The 22,257-nt window shown below is 42.5% G+C and overlaps 1 protein-coding gene across 4 annotated transcripts in view; it reads left to right on the forward strand.

Annotated features, from left to right (window-relative positions):
* FACE2 (farnesylated protein-converting enzyme 2) overlaps positions 1-22,257 on the forward strand; it is a 210,827-nt gene that overhangs the window by 40,965 nt on the left and 147,605 nt on the right. For all 4 annotated transcript variants that reach the window (XM_089384611.1, XM_089384610.1, XM_089384609.1 and 1 more), the window contains exons 2-4: positions 17,909-17,977; positions 18,277-18,486; positions 19,009-19,120. In XM_089384611.1, coding sequence (XP_089240737.1) covers positions 17,909-17,977; positions 18,277-18,486; positions 19,009-19,120 — 391 coding nt within the window. The remainder of the gene's footprint in view (positions 1-17,908; positions 17,978-18,276; positions 18,487-19,008; positions 19,121-22,257) is intronic.

Here is a 22,257-nt window from a genome sequence, read left to right on the forward strand (position 1 = left end):
GTCGGCCTGCATCCAACCCATATCATCACCTCCACTATCGCATCACCATGCTCTCCGATGAGGGGACCTCCCCTCCAAGTCCTCCCTAAGGGACCCAAGAAGTGAATCTCCCTAGGTGTCAGCAACGATGCCACCACTGCTCTGCTCCTCCATGTCCCACACAAATGCGAAGAATCCCCAACTCCATACAAGGCACCGTCTGGTGGCCTGCCAATGCCACCTCCTCCGATAAACTCCTGCCAGAGTATGCTGATCACCCAGTGATCTTGTGTACAAATTCCATAACAAGACAACCAAAAGAGTGTGTCCATAAACTGGTTGGCCACTGGTGGTGACTGGGACTCCCCTAGCGAATGTGCACGCTCAATTGTACCATCCAGGCTATAGTCAACCGACATACCTATTAAATGACAGGTAGTCCCACCGTGAACCCAATGCCAGTTTGCGCTGCCGGTATCCCCAGTGCCTGGAAGCTCCTGCTGAGCTACACCTAGGTCCACCACCCTCTCCATAACCCACTCCATATGGTACCAACTTAGAATCTCTCACCATCCAACCCCAAGAGAGGGATCGAATGCACGAACTCCTGCACATAGAACAATGCCAGCATGCGGGTGCTGCACCCTGTGCAACTCAGGTCGTCTCATCTTGCTATCCTGGTCAATATATGAAATCTGACTAGGTAGCTTTGTCTCTCTCTGTCCAGTGGGCCAAGGTAAACTAACAATGCTACCAACCCCGTCTATGTATGCCAGAAGAGGGCTGCTCTCACACCCCAACATGCACTCTAGTGGCACCAATAAGGAATCCAACCGCTCCCCAACGTGAGTCAATTTGGCCGTGGACTTGGCACAAACTGCTCTCATGCGCTCCAACTCCTCGTTCTGTTGCAGGAAAGCCTCACTCACTAATGCAATCTTCCTTTATAATGCTAGAAGGTCAGCCTGAAACTGGTGGAACTATCGTGGGCATCTATCACCTGTAAATTCGGTCACAGCTCCAGATACCTCAACAACTGTTGGCATCTCATCCATAGGTGGCACCTCCTTAACATATGGCTCTATGTGTGTAGGCTCTATCCTCTCCACAAAGGTGTCAATTGGGACTATCAAAGATGTCTCTAATAAAGGTGACTCCTACGCCTTACCGGGTATATTGATGTGATCCTCACCATCCTGTGGGCTCTCAGCGTCATGCTCAACCTCCTCCTTAGGCTCCTGATATTTAAAGCCAGGTCTCCACTGGCGAAAGTGCCCCCTGGTCTCACCCTCTAACCGTCTCCATTCTTCTTGCTCCTTTTCAGGAGATCTGGTGCCCTGATCTGGTCGACTTTCCCCACATGATGTAGATGGATGCACCCCCACGACCTGCTCACCTCTAACGTCTTTGTTGTAAGCGTGAGGATGGGTTTGGTCTGTCACCTTCCTCAACTGGGCCAACCTCTCATTGTCCCAATGAATTCTACTCCAGAATTTTTGCATTCTAGATTTCCCTTGAGCCATGGGTTTGTCTCCAGTTTCACCCGTCACTGTGCACTCATACCCAAAGCTTCCATGATCTTCTGGCTAATTTCCTACAGCGGGGCCAAGATCATGCTCTGATACCACTGTAATGTTCCAAATTAGGGAAAATAGTGCCATGCAAAGCAAACAATAAAAACAACACCATAATATTGAAACATTCAGTGCCCACCCATAAAAAGTCCAGGAATAACCAACGACTGAGCCATTTTATTATAATATGGGAGAAAAGTACAATAATGTGGAAGTGGTGCACCTGGGCTTGCCTCAATGGCAAGCGTGATCAAGCCCAGGTGGTAATATGTCAAGCCTAGATGGCACAAATAACTGCTGCAATGATGCCCTGTGCTGCCCTTGTGAAACTGTGTTGTCTGCTGCAAAGATGTTGCTGGAAACCCCACCTCTGGTGCTCAGAAAATTACGGGAAATTAACCCCAACCTCTCCACCAAATACCCAGAATAACCCACGAAGGAATTGGCCAAATGTTGACCTCAAAATTTTGGCCCAAATTCCCCTTAGCTCCTCTAGCTACTGGCTGAGTTGGGACCTCTGTTTGACCCCTTAGATCTGCCCAGAAAATTCTATAAAATTAAGAGTGTGATCCTTGCCCAAAACCCAGAAAACCCAGAAAGGGTTTCCCGTGGTTCTAACATTTAAAAATTGACCCTTCACAGCTTGGCCTTGCTCCAATTTCGAATTCTATTGTTGTGACTGATCCTGTCAATCTTTTCTCTCCCAACTCCAACAATCCTCCCCAAATGGCCCTCCAAATGATCTCCCAGCCTCCCAGCTCCAAACTCCCCCGGATGGTGCTGCCCCAAAGAGTCTCACTCCAATGTCATGGACGAGATGACGCAGTCCTGCATGTGATGAAATGAGAGCTGCATGTAGGATGGCCCTCTTGTCTGTAGCTGCCCTCTATACTCTTGAAAATGATGAAGGATGCTCCTGTCTCCCCAACTTCCCGGAGTGCCTCACGCTGTGACTGCGCAATCCCTGTGCTGTTGTTACTCCCCCTGTTGTTGGTACTCGACTTACAGTGGCTGTAACTCGTCTCCCTACTACTGCTACGAACTGAGATGAAGAAGAACTCCCTTCTAGGGCTGGCACTCGAAGTCCACCGAAGCAAGGGTTGAGATATCTGTTTGGAGACACTCGTGTGCTGAACAACACAGTAACCCGGCTAAGCAGCTCGAGCAACTAAGATTGAGTTCAATATGTCAAAAGATACCAAATGAGGTTGAGCCTCCTCTATTTATAATTCGTGGGGCCCCTCCAACTAGCAATTCGACTTTCCCTCCATAGTCATTCGAACTTCCCTCTAAGGTGGTGCATATTTCCTCACATGGGTGCCCCCCACACTATGCCAACAAAACATTTCGGCCCTTTTTTCCTTCCTAAGTCTTTTCCAAAAATCACATGGGTCCCATGGTGTTAATTTTAGGTATGTTCTATGCTTAAGAGCAATTTTCTTCAATTTTCTTATAAGCCCAATATCAAAATCCAGTTTAGCAACCACATTAGCGTGATAGTAAAATGCAGATAGAACATAAACATAAACAGTAGAAGACAAGCCAAGACAAGAGGACACAAGATGTGGCACCAGCCAGGGACAAACCCTAATGTGGGGAAACCCTTGATCAATTCTTCTTATATTCTTCAATAGTTCAGCAGAGAGAGAGAGAGAGAGAGAGTACAATGATATAAAGTCAATACTGACTTGCCAAAGATCTTAACCATGAAGAGACTCATTGAAATTGCAATTCTGTCACCAAGGGCTGAAGTTTGCAATTCTGAATACTTGTCACTGTTGTTCATGGACTGAGCTTTGTTGAGGGTTTCAACTGAAACCTACAACAACCCACTACATAACTTGATGCGGCTTCCTTCCCTGTGAACTCGTTCTCCTAAACAACTGCTATAGGACTGCAGCAAGTTCACCATAGGTATGACTTCAGCCATAACTGTCCCAGAAACCTTCTTCTATTTCTGCCTCCCATTTATAAGCTCCTATCCTCCACGCTGATTGATCTATCAATCAGAACATTACAAAGGGGTTATCTATAACCACCTTGCTGTTGCCTCTAGTCATGATAACTGTGCTTATTGCTGTAGCTTCTTATCTTTGTTTAGTGTTGATTTGGGGTAGCATTGGATGTGCTCTAGCCATGAAAATTGGTGGAGATGCTAAAGCACATGAAATCTCCAAGACCCATAAATGGTTTGGACAGATTGTACCCGGTTTGGGAGATATTAAAATAATTAATATTTTTAATGGAGTTTTTAAGTCTAAACTTAGGAAAAATAAAATATTAATGGGTATTAATATAAAACTGGGTTAGAAGGTTCCAAAAGTCATTAATCAAGCCAAATCTAATCTTAGCCGTTGGTTAGAGATTTAATCTCAGCCGTTGAAGGATCAACGAGAAAAGTATAAGAAGAGGCTTGAGGGTTAGTTGGAGAACACACCATAGTGATCAGTGATTCATTTTGCTAGAGCGGGGTTGCTAAGAAAAAGTGAATCACTGATCAGTAGCGAGGGGCAGTGAGTATTGGACAGAGAGGCAGAGACAGTACTGGGAGACCAACGCAGAAGTAGGGAGAGCGAGAGCAACAACTAGTTCATGCCATGCAGAGCCCAACAGAGACAATGCAGAGGCCAGAGGGACTGCGTCATCCACACAAAGGCTGCTAGAGTGATGCAGAGGGTCCCAAAGGCTGCGCAGTGCCTTAAAGGGCTGACACAGAGGGTCCTAGGGTTGACGCAGGTCAGTAGGAGGCTGACGCAGAGGCCAGAAGGGCCAGTGCTGAGCTTTAGAGTCATCGGAGAGGGTTTCGTGGGATAGGTTTTCTGAATACTTGTTTCCGAATATAGAGGTATTGTTGCCGTGTATTTTTCTTTGTCGGGTGAGCCGGTTAGGCACCCAGTTGTACTCAAGGAAATATTGCATAATAATAAACCCTCAGAATAGCTGCATCGATTTTCCCGCATTGGGTTTTTCTGGGGACATTTGTCCAAAAATAACGGTGTCACTTGTGTGTTTGTTTTCTTTCAGCTGATGATCTGTAGATGTTGTGACTGTATTGTGTTTATTTCGGTATTTAAATGTTTTAAATAACTTGTTCAGAATTTACAAGTAGAAGAAATAAACCAACAGAATACAGATTAATTTTCTAACGGATAGACTTAGAAAATTCAACATGGTATCAGAGCATGGTTGCAGATCACAAGAAAGCTGAAGGCATCAGTTGAGTAGAGCATTTGCAGCATATTCAACTGTCTCGAGTGACTAAAAGCTGATCCTTGCAGAAGCGACAGAGGAAGGGTTGACGCAGAGGGACTGTGTCATCAGTCAAAGCTAGAGAGAGGCCATCGCAAAGGCTGAGGAGGGTAGAAAGAGGCTTACGCAGAGACCAGGAGGGTTGACGCAGTGGCTGAGAGAACTATTTTTGCTAGTGTCGGGATTGCGCAAAGCCTAGAGGCTCAATCCTTCAATTGCTGGGGCAAAGGAAGGTGTGGGCAGTTTGCGGGAGCGAAGCTAGTGGGGTACTATGGTCAGAATAGTACCTAACAGGGCAAAACCAAAGTAGAGGGAGTTGCTGCTGAGGTGGATTTCTAGCCAAGGAATTCGGATCAGTGTTGCAGTTTCACAGACGATTGGAGAGGAGAAACTTGACGGTTGGCAGAAGGATTTCTAGGAGGGAAACCGAGACTCAGAGGGAGTCCAGAAGAGAACTTCTAGACGGGAAGTCGAGAGATTCAGAGGAGTCGAACTGAGAACTTCTAGACGGGAAGTAGAGAGAATCAGTAGGAGTCGAACCGAGAACTTCCAGGTAGGAAGTAGAGAGACTCTGAGGAGTCGACAAAGAAGAGCATAGAGATGTCCGTGAATGGGCTGAGGGATCAGGATAGGCTGGACGGAGCGTCCAACTTTGTGGTTTGGAAGGCCAGGATCTTGTCCATTCTAGACAAACATCGTATCAAGGGCTTTGCCTTGAGAGTAATGGCTATCCCAGTTGACCCGGTAGCTAATGAAAGGTACGAGGAGGCAATGGCTAAGGCAAAGTGCATCATCCTTGATGGGGTCAAGGATCATGTGGTCCAACATATTGTCGAGAAGGAAACGACAAAGGAGATGTGGGACACTTTGAAGACATTGTACCAGCATACTTCCGTGCAGAGGAAGATGCTCCTTGAGAATCAGCTAAGGTCATACCAGATGCAGAAGGGGGAGTAGATAGATCTCTTCCTCGGTCGATTGATGGAGATCCGGGACCAGCTGACTTCCATAGGGGCTACGCCGGATCAAGAGTTGATGGTAAGGACTGCACTTAACGCAGTCTCCGAGGAGTGGGAGACATTTGTCCAGAGCATATTGGGCAGGGCGAGTCTTCTAGATTGGGAAGAATTGTGGGCGGCTCTTCGACAAGAGGAGATCAAAAGGCTAACCAAGAAAGAAGTAGCAGCAAAGGAGTTCGGATCAAGAAAGAAGAGGAAGAGGATGCGGCTCTAGCATCTACCGGAAAGCAGGAGAAGAGGAAGAAGGACCTCTCCAAGGTCAAGTGCTTCCACTGTGGGGAACTAGGTCACTATGCGAACCAGTGTCCGAGGAAGAAGAACAAAGGAGAGGCTTTTAAGTCTAAGGCAGCGCCAGCGAGGGCGGAGAAAGAAGTCGAGGAGGATGACGATTGTGCTATGAGTTCCCATGTGCCACTTGAGAAGTAGGGAGACATCGAGCTGTAGTCAGGAAGACTACAGGCGATGAGGGGCTGGATCCTTGAGGTACCCAACGTCTTGGATTATACCTTGCTATGGGAGCCCCGAAGAGGAGTAGTAGGACTGGCGGATGTCGGTAGAGACAGATGCGGATGAAGCGACAGAGAGTGCTACAATGCAAGAGTCCTCGGACAGTACGAGGCTAGCAGGCTGCAACAGTGCGAGAGGCACGACAGTGTTGCACTAGTGTAAGATGGCACATAGAGGTGTGCAACAGTGCGAGATGCAGGGAATTGTTGTAGTAACGCAGAGGTCAGTAGAGGGAGCACTTGTTAGCGACAGAGAGAGTTTCAACATCGAGAGTGTTTCTAGCCTGATAGGGATGTCAGAAGTTGGGTGGATCAGTTACTTACTTCTCAGTAACTGAGTTGCAGTGCAGTCTCACGATGCAGCATGATGAGAGGGGGATGCAGTGCGGATGCAGTGTTGGGAGGATGGAACAGTAGCAGCACGGATGCGGAGGGAGTTGCCGTATGGATGCAACAGCGGCAGTGGCAGGGCCGTGGGCAACAGTACATGATGCAGCAGTGCAGAGGATGTTGGGTGGGGAGGCCTAGCATCAACACAGGTACTGGTGCCAAATAATCAGAGTGATGCTCAGTGTGGAGTATTACTAGAGCACAGTCCTCACTAAGAGGGAGTGTTGATTTAGGGTAGCATTAGATGTGCTCTAGCCATGAAAAATGGCAGAGAGACTAAAGCACATGAGATCTCCAAGACCCATAAATGGTTTGGACAGATTGTACTCGGTTTGGGAGATATTAAAATAATTAATATTTTTAATGGAGTTCCTAAGTCTAAACCTAGGAAAAATAAAATATTAATGGGTATTAATATAAAATTGGGTTAGAAGGTTCCAAAAGTCATGGATCAAGCCAAATCTAATCTTAGCCATTGATTAGAGATTTAATCTCGGCCGTTGAAGGACCAACGAGAAAAGTATAAAAAGAGGTTCGAGGGTCAGTTGGAGAACACACCAAAGTGATTAGTCATTCATTTTGCTAGAGCAGGGTTGCTAAGCAAAAGTGAATCAGTGATCAGCAGTGAGGGGCAGTGAGTATTGGATAGAGAGGCAGAGATAGTACTGAGAGACCAGCGCAGAAGCAGGGAGAGCGAGAGTAGCAGCCAGTTCAGGCCACGCAGAGCCCAACAGAGACAGCGCAGAGGCCAGAGGGACTGCATCATCCACGCAGAGGCTATTGGAGTGACGCAGAGGGTCCCAGAGGCTGCGCAGTGCCTCAAAGGGCTGACGCAGGTCAGCAGGTGGTTGACGCAGAGGCCAGAAAGGCCAACGCTGAGCCTCAGAGTCGCCGAAGAGGGTTTCTTGGGACAGGTTTTCTAAATACCTATTTCCGAATATGGAGGTATTGCTGCCGTGTCTTTTTCTATGTCGGGTGATCCGGTTAGGCACCTACTTGTACTCAAGGAAATATTGCATAATAATAAACCCTCATAATAGTTGCACCGGTTTTCCCGCATTGGTTTTTTCCGGGGACATTTGTCGAAAAATAACGGTGTCACTTGTGTGTTTGTTTTCTTTCAGCTGATGATCTGTAGATGTTGTGATTGTATTGTGTTTATTTCGGTATTTAAATGTTCTAAATAACTTGTTCAGAATTTACAAGTAGAAGAAATAAACCGACAGAATACAGATTAATTTTCTAACGGATAGACTTAGAAAATTCAACAGTTAGGGCATCCAAAACCCTCAAAAATCTGCCACAACAGTCCTTCAATCACAGTGTTCCCTAGTGATCCTTAGTTGTCCTTCTAGGCCCAATCTTGTTGATGTATGTCCCTAAGAAACCACCTCAAGGCACCCTACAGATCTCGGATCTGCTACAACAAGGAGTTTGATCTTTTGTTGTCCAATGATAGGCATCCAAATCTGCTGTAGGGTATGAGGCTCTTCCTCCACGTATCCTACAACCAACTTGTACCAACCAACAACATAAAGCAACCCCAAAGAATAAGGAAGAACCTCTGTCCTACTGCGCTTTGTCCTGGGCATATGCGGCCTAGAGAGAGGGCCTCAACTAGCCTTTCGGCCCTCACAAAAGGTCCTCCCACACAGCTGTAGCAACAACCCTATTCAGCGGCCCTGTGACAGAGATAACCCACACACAATAGCATAGAAACATACTCCAACTTACCTCTGATTTGCTGCGGCCTGATCTGACTAAGAAGACATACCCACGCTGCCCATAAATCTGCCCTTAAGCACCTTCCTAGCTGCCTTAGAGCTGCAACCTTCTTCCACAGAGAATCCGCACCAAAACGCAGAGAAGAATCTTTTCTAAACTTGTCGCTGCTCCGCACTTCAAACGTTGTGGCTAGGGCTTTCTCTTTACTGGGGCTAGTTTCTTGCTGCGGCTAGGGCATCTCTTCAACTACGACTAGATCTCCTTCATGACTGCGGCTAGGGCTTTCTTAGATGACTCTTTCCACTACGTCCTCCTTGAGAGAAGACAAACCCAAACAAGCGGAGAGAGATCATGAGATGATGTGTGTCTCAAATGACTTGAGGTCTCCTTTATTTAAATGCAACGGTGAGGTTGAGCTGGGGGTAATTTGCTTGCTGGCCGACCTTGACAAATTGTTAATAATACAAATGAATTCATATCTCCATAAATACATGTCGAAATCTGATGATCTTTAGATCAATCCTACACCTCTTGAAGAGAGGAATCCAAGGAAAATATCAACTGCCATAAATAAGGTGACCCACATGGAGTTTGGCCCTAGTTGCCAATTTTAACACATGGCCTCCAAAATTGTCGAAATTGTAGAATAAATAAACCTGTAACAATTTAACTTCGGAAGGGACATTACACACTGGAAGATAATAAACTCGGCCTTCCACTTTTTCACGTTAGTTAACTGCTTCATAACTTGTCCTAATTTTTAGGAACTATCCTAAATTATAGGAACTCGTCCTAATTTGTGGCGACTTATCCTAAATCTTAGGTCCTAACTTATAGGAATTAGCTCCTAACTTATAGGAATTCGAGCATGTTAAGGAAGGACTTGTTGAGGTCCCTTTGTTTAAGGCACAAATCAAGAACCTTTCTTGCTACTATTTTCAACAGTACCACTAGGGTTTCGATTCTAGTAAAAGTCAGGGGGAGTGGAGCTAACACCTTGCGTAATTTTGGAGCCTTGTTCTCGTCAGAAGTGAAGCTAGGGCAAGATTGTGGAGAGACTAGCTTGATATGTCTTGAACTTGGTGTGATGCCTTGCTTGGAAGAATGCTGGATGTTTGTATCCTTGATGTTCCATGGAGGTCTTAGTTGTTGTGTTGATGTAAGAGTTGAAGACCTAGATTTTGAGAACTTAAAACCTAGGATGAATGTCTAGATTTGGTGACTAGCACTATATTAGTCTTGCCATGTACTTGTGTGATGCAACATGAGTAGTGTTTGTTAACCCTAACGAATATAATGGTGCTAGTGTGGAGAGCTTGTAATACATGACTAGAACTTTATAATTGCATGTTGTGGATCTTTGGTGGAGTGACCAGCTTTGGTTCGGAGTGATTTGTAGTGTTACTGCTCAAACTCTTATAGGAAAGGAAAGTCCTAACCTTAACGAAAGAGCCTATATGTAAATTACTAGGCACACCACCCACGGTCACCTCAGTGGCCTTGCCTCTTGTTACTCACCATTTTGTGGGTGATATCCCTAGGAGATTTTTTTCTTCTCCAAGATGGTCCTCAACCAGTAGCCAGCAGCCTCTTGTAGCCACAGCTAGCTCATTGTGCCATTTCTCCGCCACCTGAGCCAACCATGTGGTCCCTTGCCCATCTGCCATGATTGTATATTTGAAGGTGGGCCTCCCGAACCTAAAGGTATGCCTTGTCATTTGATAATTGAGTATTGTAGTTTGCTTATCGTGGACACTTCTGGGCATGGTTAATGGGGGGATTCGGCAAAAATAATGGGTTAGGTCTGTGCCCTTGTCCCCTAGACCCCTTTTGGATATTAACCTTGTATTCTAGTCCCATGGGATCTCTTTTACCGACCATTTGGTTTTAGGGATAGTATGTCATGGGAAACCACGATTTTGGTTGCGTGGCCATGCTCCCTTGTCCGCTTATATTACCCTTTTTCCACTCATTATTATTCTATTCATCATTTCTCCCACCTAGGTCCACATTCCTCCACTGAGTCCACATAGGGTTAGCTCGCCCCTTCCCCTCGCCCACACCTTGGGTCAGGGTTGGAATGATGCCCCAGAGGTTGATGCAGCTAAAAAGAAAGACAAACACAAATTTGGCTACATTCAACAAGAAATGTACCACAAAATGCAAAATATGGTCGAGACAAACACATTTAGCACGTGGGCAAAAGCCAACACATGAGCTCTATGCCATCATCATTTAGCACCTGGTTTCTACGGGTTCTATGAACCTCCTTCAGCATATAGGAACCCATGATTGTCCCAACCCCTGGTGGGCAATGAACTGCCCTACCTTAAAAGGGGGTATTCGCTGCTACATGCTCTTACCCCCTGAGCCTTGAGCAATTAATCAAAGAAAATCATAAAAGGGAAAAAGGCAAATAAAGAAGGTTGTAAAAATCAAGGTTGGGGCACCTCATGTATCACAATTGCTACCTCCTATACATTATAAACGCAAGTGTGGGCTTCCCTCTTATTAGCTACCCTTGTACCCCAGGATGTGACTTAGGGCTGCCCCTTCTCATCCCCTATTTCATTCACCTATCTGTCACACGCCACCAACTCTTGAAAGATGTAACTTGAACATATTATCCCCTTTAGAAGTAGAAACCACCCAATAGGATATTTGGTTAAACCCATTTGGAATTTAGGAGACATTGGCACATCTCGAAGCCCATTATGAAGTTCCCACCTTTGGTACATGATTGTAAGCTCATTTATTCGATTTCTTTAATGACTTGTTGTATTGGAAGGCTAGGGGATGCATTGGATCTTATGCAGGATTGTTGATGGTCTCCATCTTGGGTTTGATCTTCCTATTCGGGGTCCTAATCCTTCAGAGGGCTACATTGGCACATGTAGGGTGTGTGTTGAGAGCCATGGGCGTCCACAACAGTAGACAACACTCCATGCATCCTCGAGGATGGTCAGAGATGCTCGAGATACTCCCATTGGATGAGGAAGATGCACTTGGTTCATTTTTCCTAGCTGGCCCCACAGATGTATCATGCACTTGGCAACTGATCCAGGTCTTGTAGGATGATGTGGCATCCCCTACATCATCATCAAAGCCCTTTTAGATGATTTATAGGCATCTTCGACTCAGTTGGAGACCCATGATGTTATTGTTGTGCCTTTGACACCCATTGGGAGCACCATAAGTTTATTGTTTGGAGAACAAGGGGCCAACCCCTTGTCCATCACTTTTGAAGGTCCTACTCTTCATTATGACACCCATGAACCTCATTAGGCCTCTTAGAGGGCCCTACATAGATTATTATTTGACCTCATGAGAGGCTTATTCTTTCATTTATGAGCTAGTTTGGTGGGCTTGTCACCAAAAGTTAGATTATTAGAACATTATTTTATTTTTGGGGCTTATGTAGGCCAAGGAGGCTAATTCGAACTCCTCATTAGTGTATTACTATAAATACAAGTGAGATGAGCTCATTATCTCATCATCACTTTGGATTGGATCTCTTCTCTCTCTTGAGAATTTCGCACTTTTTTCTGTGTGGATGAATTTTGATGTGTGGACATTGGTCTATCTTATCTCGGAGCTTCTCTCTTGTCAAATTGTGGATGGTTGGATATATTCTATTACTTGTAAGTACATGCTTTTAATGTTAATCTTGTTTTACTTTGTCGTATATATTGGACTTGGATTTTCGCTATTCTTAGGGCTAATTGCAGTGTGCATTTATTGCTTAAATTGTGGAATTTTGTTTCTATTATAGCATCTCTCAATGTATGGGCCATGTAATGTGAACGAAACGTCCTAGGGGTAATTCTATCAACGAATTGATAAGTCATCTCCTTTTGCACATCGAAGTATAAAATCAACAATATTGCTTCTCTTTGATCTAGAAGGCTAGCGAAGTAGTCTTGAGGCTTCCTTGACCCGGAACCAAAGGTCCTCACTCATATTCATCATAGACTCCATTCTCCCAAGACTAAGGCACTGATCTACCAAAAGGTGGTCACCTTAAACCAACTTATTTCACCTTTTCCTAGGTCTAGCCAAGTTGGGTCACCTAGGGCATCATTTTCCCGGTGAACTAGCCCTCCAAAAAGTTTGATATCCTAGCCCCTCCTGCGCTAGTGTTTCCTAAAGACCTCCTCTAAATTTGAGCCCATTCCGATGGTGGAGTTGTGAGAAAAGCCAAGCCCTAGCTCCGAGATCAAACTTTGCCCTAGCATCCCCAAAGGCTAGTACCTTATTGGATCAATTCAACACCTTTAAGTGAATATTCTTTCTTTGATCCTTTCCCCTACCTTGTCTAGGCTAAGGACATCATTGGTTGCTAAACTCCTTCCTCCTGACCTAGACTGGGTCCACTTGGTCCTGTGTGGTCCCGTTCCTTTGAAAGACAATTCTTCAAGAACCATCTGGGATACCAATTTCAACAAGGATTTTAGGGATTGGGAAACTCCTTCACAAGTCATATCCCATAAACCTAACCCTCAAATCCTCCCTTCCTTTTCCTAGAAGACATTGTACCTTGCTTAGAAAGCAAGCAAGTTCCATCTTTCAAACTCTTATGGGAAGGGGATTATTTGGATCACTCCACATCTATTTATTGATTTATCCTTCATTGGTGACTCCATAATAGATTAGGTCTCCTCCCATCAGTGAAAGTCCGTAAATAGAAGGGAGTCTTAGTTGAGGTGACAGTGGGCTAAGTCTCCATATGTTGCCCTTAGTCTAGCATTTGCCCTTTAGGTCCCCTGCTAGTTTGAGCCGTAACACCTCTCACATTTAGATTAAGGAGATTGGGTTTCTTAGTGGTGAGCCCCAGTATTGCAGAAATAATGCTGCAACTCCTGAGACTCCCTTCTTTAATTTTATCAACCCGGTAGTTCGTAACAAACTTGGAAGCGACGGTGCTGTATGCACAAGTACTAGCTCTTGCCGCAGCTGTCACTTGGTCAGCTGGCACAAGTCCGCTAGGAGCTTAAGCCAACTTCTATGAGCTCTTAGAAGAAGCTTTTTAATTGATGGATGAAAGCTAACTCGAAGGAAGCTAATCTATTTGCGAAAAGAGATTGAAAAACTGAAGGAAAACGCAAACCCTAGCAAACCCTAATTCTACCAGCTAGTCCTACTGATGCAAAGGAGAGAATACAAATTACTGAAAGAGATGCCATTACTTCTATGAAGGTAAAATACATGTGTCTAGACTACCTCTATCTGAAGAAAACATCTTTTTGTATTTTTGATTAAGTCGTCAGTTTCATCATGCATATGCTTTCACTGTTCTTTGACTGTGCAGGGGTGGATCAAGGAGGAGAAATGCTTGGAAGAGGCTGAGAAGGTTCAAAGAGGGTCTAAGGAGGCCCTAACACCCTTCCAGGGAGTTTCACAAAGTTTGGCTATCAAGAAACCTCATTTGTGAGCTTCTACAGGAAGTCTGCAAGGGTTCTACAGGATGTTTCAGGAATTTCTACAGGATGTTCAGAAATTTCTACAGGATGTTTGAAAAGCGGATTTTAGAGGATGAGTGAGTGAGGGAAGATGCATGAATGGATAGGTAGGTAGGATAGGGGCCTGGAGTGACCCAGGGACTAGTGGATGGAGTGGTGAGAGGGTGTAGAAGGCTGACTTGGCTTAAAGAAGGCTAAGACAATGATTGAGCAAGAAGGTAGGGCTACGTGGGCAAAATGACAGGTGTGAGACGAGGAACCTAGCTAGGAGATGGACCAACTGGCTCTGATGAAGCTTACGTGGATGAGAGAGTGGTAGAGATGCCCTGCACTATGTACATTTAACCGAATCAACAAAGTCTTACAAATAATCAAAGCCCTAGCTAATCTAATCTAACTGTCAATAAAACGAATGAACAACAGCTTTATTTGGAGAACCATGTATATCAAAGATTCAATGAACCATTTCAGAGATCTGAACACATAACCAACTTCTGCAAATGAAAACAGTACACTTAGGATTGCTTGGTAAAGCAAACTAGTGTTTTTGTTTGGGACAGCACGGTTACTTCAATTCCAGCCCCTGATCCAATAAGGAAGAGGTGAAACCAAAAGTGTTCGTTGACCCTTTTTTGGAGCCTTTTTCCTGTTATTATCCTACCAATCTATTATAAACATAAGAAGCTACTTTAACCATCAAAAGCAATCTAAATAACAAAGCAAGATTTAAATCTAAATAGCAGATTTTATTCTAAGAATGCAGCAAAAACACATAAAGATAAACAAAGGAGGTACTGGGCGCTTGAGATGGGTCCAACCCCAAGAGCTATAGCCTCCTAAGAGAGATTTAGAGCTGGTGCAAAGCTGGATTCATCTTTATTGAGCAAGAAAAGAAGAGTTATATCAAAACTGTCCACAAGGGGAAGCTTGAAAATGTGCTGAAATGAAAAGCTAATCTACTGACTAAAATCGAACTACAATCTAGCTAACTTTTGCCTACAAAGTGACTAACTACTGGCTAACAAAAGTGACAAACTACTGGCTAACCAAAATGAGGCCTTAAGCCTTCTTATTTATACAAATTCTGGACCCCAACAATCCTCCTAAACTTTAGGGACTCGGCTGCCCAAAACTTGTAGTTAACAGCGTGCTACTTGACTTGCTTGGCTGCCCTTGTGCTAATTGATTTGGTGGCCCTTGAACTCCGAGCTGATGGTGGAGAGTTCGAGGTAAGGGCCCATAAATGAAGGGGACACCTTCCTACAAATCCTCTCCCTTGTTCTCCCACGAATTTGGCTGCCAAGTGCTCATTAAGACCTTCAATTTTGTCTCCAAATTGATCAAAAAGGCTACACAAAGCACACATTAGACTTGTTGGCATAATGACTAACCCAATTCACTCTATTAGCATAAATATGATAAAAAACATGCAATAAATTAATGAGAATGGTGGATTAAGTTGAATTAGGAGGTTGAATGAGCCCAAATAATTATCCATTTTTGGGGCTCATCACTTAGCCAAGGGGGGTGTCCCTAAAGTCAACCTAACCAATATATTGTAGTGTGGGAGAAGTGTTAGCTTAGGTTGAATGATGTGTTTAACCAAACAATTAATTTACTTTAAATGAATGTGAATGTGATGCCAAGAATGCAGATTGATTGTTAAAGTCAAATTAAAAGTGCGCAAAAACCCAATCCTTACAATACCAAAATTATTATCAGTGATGAAAGGAAAAGGAAATAAGTGTATAACCATCCACAAAAAATGCTGAAGTGCAGTGAGGTGTTGCAGCCTTTAAAGTATATTCCTTTCACAAGAGGGTGCTTTAGTGTTTGATTCCAGCATGTAAATAATTCACACAAATGCTGTAAAATGACAATATTTTTTTTAGTCTGAACCTCAACAGAAAAACTGTAACCAAAGTGTTTTAACAGTGTTGCAGCCTTCAAAGTATAATCGAATCATAAGATGGTTCTTTAGTGTTTGATTCCAGCATGTAAATAATTCACATCAATGCTGTAAAATGACAATTATATTTTTAGAGTGAACCTCAACTGTAACCAAAGTGTTTTAACAAGGTGACTTGTACATTCCAGAATTAGAACGATATCATCCACCAGTACTATGTGAAGTATTATATCCAGCTTATAGCTTAAATCATTCATGGACAAGTCTAGTTAAGCCATGCAATATTGAGAAAGTGAAGTGACTGTATCGTAACTTGTAGACTGCATATTTCAACTTAGGACGTCTCTAAACTGTGGAAAATCTACCTTTCAACCAGCACCAACATCAGATCACAATAGATAATGAAAAAGTATTGAAAGGTGAAGTGCAGTAAAGTGTTGCAGCCTTTAAACTTTTAAAGTATAATCCAATCACAAGATGGTGCTTTAGTTTTTGACTACGGCATGTCAATAATTCACACCAATGCTGTAAAATGACAATTTTTTTTAGTGTGAACCTCAACAACAAAACTGTAACCGAGGTGTTTTCACAATGTGACTTATAGATTCCAGAATTAAAACAATATCATCCACCAGTGCTATATGAAGTATTATATCCAGATTATTGCTTAAACCATTCATGGACAAGTGTAGTTAAGCCATGCAATATTGAGAAGGTGAAGTGGCTGTACGGGAACTTGTGGACTGCAGATTTCAACAACCAGCACCCACATCAGATCAAAATAGATTATGAAAAAGTATTGAAATTTCATGCTTCATTCCACAAGTGAAATTTAAAACATCACTTTCCAGATTTGCATCAAGTTACATTAATAACAAACATGCAACCATAGGCATGATTCCATTCTTTTGCATCTTCGAAAATAGAGGTGATATTATGAAGATAAAAGCAACGTTATTGCTATCTTAGATGCAATACATGATAGCTTACTTATGGAAAAAAGAGAATTTTCAAGAAGGTTGTAAATTAGAAGTCAAGTGGTGTAATATTGGCCACCCTACATTTCTATTGTGTTGCCTTAAAGTAACATAAGGGGTCAACTTTTTTCCTTGGAAATAAATACTCAATAAATTTTTGGGCACTTTTCTCCCTTCTGAGCATGGTACCCATTTCAAACCAGGTGGTGAATACATAGTACATCTAACACAGTGCGAATCAGACTGCAGACTTGCATAGCGTGCTAGATTACCATCAATGTCCTGGCAACAGTGGAACAATTTGATTGAGTAATGAGTTAACCCTTGGGGCTATAAAGGGCCGACTTATGTGGATATATGGAATAAGATTCATCGGGAAATGGAGGGCCATTTCCCCATCATTTGAATGGCACCTAATAAATTTAATGCACAATTTTCCTTCTATATGTAGTGACTTCATCTCTATAATTTCAATAGAAATTTAGGTCTTTTGGCATAGATCTATACTATACTTATTCCCTGTACCTGGTTTGGACTACACATTTACTATTAAAAACCTTCTTTTCAAATCACTTTGCAAAAAAGAACATGGATTCACACCATCTTTCAGGTTGAACTTGGTTTCAAGCTAATCTGCAGAAGTGAACTTGTTTCAAACTATAGAAAATCTACAATTGGATAATTTGGTCAAATCTTAGAATGGAGCTCCTTGCTTCTGTAATGCACAAATGGCTTCCCATAAGACTATCTCTAGTCTTTCCAAATTGGTATGGTAGTATCCAAATTTAACTTTTAAAAAGTTCTCATCTATATCATCTGACAAAGTGCAATGGAAGCTGGTTGGTCCATATCCTGGAGTGTTTGAGATTGGTTGAGAGTTCTCCCCATTGGTGTTATCATCTTTTCTGACACATTTTCTGTTCCTTTAGCTTTCTACCATCTGTTCATCTGGTTTGTGCAACTTCCAACAGATTGTGGATATTGATTCTCATTGATAATTTTTCAGGGTATGCATGGCTTTATCTACTGATCAGGGAACAAGATGAAAGATAATCTTATATGTTATTTAGTTTTGTTCCTTTTGCTACTGAAATGATTTTGGTGTAATGAATCTGCATCAGGTCTGTGATTCTCAAAATACGTGTATCATTTCTATCTTGAGCGCATATGGACTTAGAATGGACCATCTGGTGATGTTTCTCCTTCCATACCTATTTTAGTTATTTGTTCTATATGATAAAGTTATCGATAACAAAAGCATGCACAGAAGAATAATGTTGGGCTGCATGGAATGTCAGTACAGGAGCAATGGTTGATATTTGAACTTAGTTTTTCTGATACACTCTCTCTTCCTTTATATTTTGGGACATGAATGTTGTGGCTGTGTAGATGCTATGGTCCTGGAATTGCATCTATTGATGGAATGCTCGAGAGCTGAGCTCTTGCCTAATGCAAGGTTTGAACTGCAATTTCATGTTTTCTGAAACAGTGGCAGGCAGTTTTATTTCCCATCATCTTGACTGCCCTTCTTTATTTGGGGCCCCTGGTGACAGCAGCTTTAGAGTTTATCACTGAATGGAAGGAAGAAGAACCGCAATGTTATTGTGGAGCAGTAGATCTAAAAAGTGCATACAGAAAGTGGGCATATGCTACTGTTTCCATGGGATCAGACATTCAAGCATGGCGCAACTATGTGGTGGTCAGTATTATGTTCTTTACTTCTTACTGGTATTGCTCTTACCTATTTGCGGGAAGCCCTGAAGACACTAAGAAAGTAAATACGGGGAGTGTCACTCTCATCAATGACCATCTTTTGAGAAATAGATATTACCTTTATGAACAAAGTATGTAGTGAGTTCCAATGCTACTTTGTGTTGAATTTAAGGCAAGGGTAGCTCTAAAGTACATTATACTTATGGAGTTGAAATGGTGTAATCTATAGTCAGTTCATACACTGTCTGGAGATTCTATTGCTTTGTCTTTGATGTTGTCTGAGTCAAGTCTATTTGCAACATAAAGTACTGCAAATTATATTAATTGATGTCTTGGTAGATGCATCACAACACATGATTTCTATATTGAATAGATCCAGTTAATTGTTCAATGGCTTTTACATTATCTCATGTAATATCTTATACTGACTGAACTGTACTTTTAAAAGAATGATAACTGTCTTGAGCATTGTTATGGTGCATGCTAATCTTTCGTATCTTGATATCAGGCACCCTTGACAGAGGAGCTGGTCTTCAGAGCATGCATGATACCTTTGCTTCTTTGTGGAGGCTTTCAACCTTCTAGTATCATATTTCTGTCCCCAGTATTCTTCAGCTTAGGTGACTGAACAGACTCAATATACCTTCTGATGAATCATGAAATTGTAGGATTCTTTTAGTATGGAAAGCATAAAAATATCATAGATGCATTTGTTTACAAACACATTAACTTATTGTTAAGTTCATGTTGGACATTTATGCTTGGTTTTAAACTTTTAAGTTTTACATATTGTGTTTGTGGTGATGTGAGAGAAATTGACTGGATACTAGTATAGATAAGACAAATGAAATTTGTGGAGGATGAAAGGGACTGTTAGGGACCGAAAAATTGACTATTGTATTTTATATCATTGGATATCTGATCCCTTGATCATTCATTCGTTCATGGATATGATGCTCTTTACTCTTTGTGAGTTAAAATAGGACTTAGTGTGATATATTGTGCGGTTGCATCAGGCAGGCAAACTGAAATCTCTGTTTTAAAAATTGATTAGAGTCAGCCATGGCTCAGTCAACTCGGTGGAGATAAACAGTGACCATACTGACTCGGCCTACTGCATGGTTCAAAGGGCTGGTCCGATACCAAATTGCCCTACTTGGCCAAGTAGGTCCTAGACTGCACCATGGTGGTCTCAGCATGGAAAATTCAAATTTTTCATTAAAAAAACAAAAAACCTATTTACTAAATCCTACAAGAAAGTTACAAAGAGACCCCGCTCCCCCCCCATGCCCCCTTTGCCCTGTATTTGCCTCACACCTCTGTCATTGACCATTTGGAGTTTTGGAACAGTGTTGAAGAGTAGCAATTTCTCCCAGGCATGTTAACAGTTAAATGATGAATCTATTTCTAATTTTTTTCCTCATTAAATTGCAGATTTGAAATCTGTTTTTAAAGTTTTGTACTAGTTTGAAACTTTGAAGTATGAATTTTGCATGTTAAGAATTTAAGATAGGGTTCACAATGTTGCATATTTGAATTTGCGAATTGAAATTTTAGTATAGCCCCAAGTGTCAAAGAACTTGGATGGATCCATGTTGATTTTGTTGTTGAGGAGATTTATTGCAAATATTGCAAGAGATGCATAAAATTTGGGGGGGGGGTGTGAATTTGTAGATTGAAAGAGCAGTTAGCTGATATAAGAGGCCAAGTTGCCCAGGCATGTCCCTGTCAGAAGAGATTCGATAGATTAGATTGGAATATCAAAATTTGAAGAAGATAGGGCTAGGCAAAAGAGATGCTTGTAGCATGTTTTTCAGACCTTAGAGTTTAGAGGCCATTTAGAGCCTCGTTGAATATTTATTTTGTTGCTGATGTGTATTGCTCTTGGTGCCATTTTGATATATTCACCATGTTATCGATCAAGTTAGGAGGGTTGCAAAGGTCTGTGCAACTTGCTATAATTGAACACACAGAATGAGGGCCCCTTGTCACCTGTTGAGAAATCAATGCTTATAGGAATTAGGGTTTGATTCCTCTTTCTTGATAATTAATTGTGAATTATGTTGGCTTCTTTTACTTCTTTATTAGTTTATCTTTCATCAAGCAATTACCAAAGTATATGTATATCTTTCATCATGAGTGGGTTCACTGACGCAGATTGGGCTGGAAGTTCAGTGGATCGGAAAAGTACAACTGGTTATTGTTTCAACATTGGATCAGGAATGACCTCTTGGTGTAGTAGAAAACATAAATCCGTGGCTCTGAGCTCAGCTGAAGCAAAATATGGCAGCTAGCACAATTTCGTGCGAAGCCATATGGCATAGGAAATTGCTTGTGAATCTATTCAGGATAAGGATGGAAGCGACCAAGATTTTGTGTGATAATCAGAGTTGCATCAAGCTCTCTGAGAATCCATTATTTCATGATCAATCGAAGCACATTGATATTAGGTGTCACTTTGTCAGAGACTGTGTCCAACGAGGGGCAGTACAGTTGAGGGAGACTCCTATAGGAGAACATGTGGCAGACATCCTCACCAAGGCTCTAGAAAGAACAAAGTTTGTTTCTTTCAGGGAGAAGATGGGGATGGTGAAGAATCCATTTCAGTAGTAGAAATGGATAAGTATCGGGAGTTGCAGTGCAATAGTTAGCAGTGGCAGCGCTATGGGCAACATGATGCATCATGTTGAGAGGGAGTTGCAGTACATAGGTAGCAGTGGCAGTAACAGTGTCATGGGCAACAGTACATGAAGCAACAGTGCAGTGGATGTGGGGTAGCAGGCCAAGCATCAACACAGAGGACCGATGCAGAGCATCAGTGTGATGCTTCTATGGTGAAGCATTGCTAGAGCACATTTCTCGCTAAGATGGAGTCTTGATTTTGGGTAGTATTGGATGTGTTCTAGCCTTGAAATTTGGTGGAGAGGCTAAGGCACATGAGATCTCCAAGCCCTAGAAATTGTTTGGGGAAATTCCACCCGGATGAGGAGTTATTAAAATAATTAATATTCTTAATGGGTTCCTAAGTCTAAACTTAGCAAAATAAAAATATTAATGGGTATTAATAAAGATAAGGGTGAGAAGCTTCTAAGAGACAAGGATCAAGTCTGTTTTAATATTAGCTATTGATTAGAGACTTAATCTCGACTGTTGATTCGTCAACAGGGAAAGTATAAGAGAAGACTTGAGGATCATTTGGAGACACACCGACAGATACTCAGTATCTCAAGAAAAATCGATTCTCAAAGAGAAGGAGATCGATTTCAAAGGGTGAGTTGCAGGGTGGAGGAAGAGGAGGGCATTAGTAGCAGTCAATGACCGAGGAGGAGGTGACGCAGGGACATTGAGGTACAGTGCAGAGGGAGACACAACCCTCACGCACGCTGACGCAGAGGGACGCAAAAACATGCAGAGTGACGCAAAAACACGCAGAGTGACGCAGAAGTGGGAGAAGGGTCTCCATGGTGTTAGAAAGTTTCTAGGGGAAAGTCTTAGGTGTTTTCTTTCTGTAAAATCATTCCTTGTATAGCGGTTGTTGCTGAGGATTAATAAAACCCTCATCTACTGCACCGGTTTTCCCACATTGGGTTTTTCTGGGGACAATTGTCCACAAACAACTGTGTTGACGTGATTGGTTCTTGTGCATGTATTTTCTCTGTGTAATTATGTGATAATTGCATTAGAATTTATTTTAATGTTTGCTGAAGGGTTTTCGTAAATAACTTATTGTGAAGAATACATAGGTGAAATAAATCAG

The sequence above is a fragment of the Pinus tabuliformis genome, chromosome Q, assembly GCF_031772625.1.
Source record: "Pinus tabuliformis cultivar Carrire ecotype Pingquan chromosome Q, CPIR1, whole genome shotgun sequence".
Lineage (NCBI taxonomy): Eukaryota > Viridiplantae > Streptophyta > Pinopsida > Pinales > Pinaceae > Pinus > Pinus tabuliformis.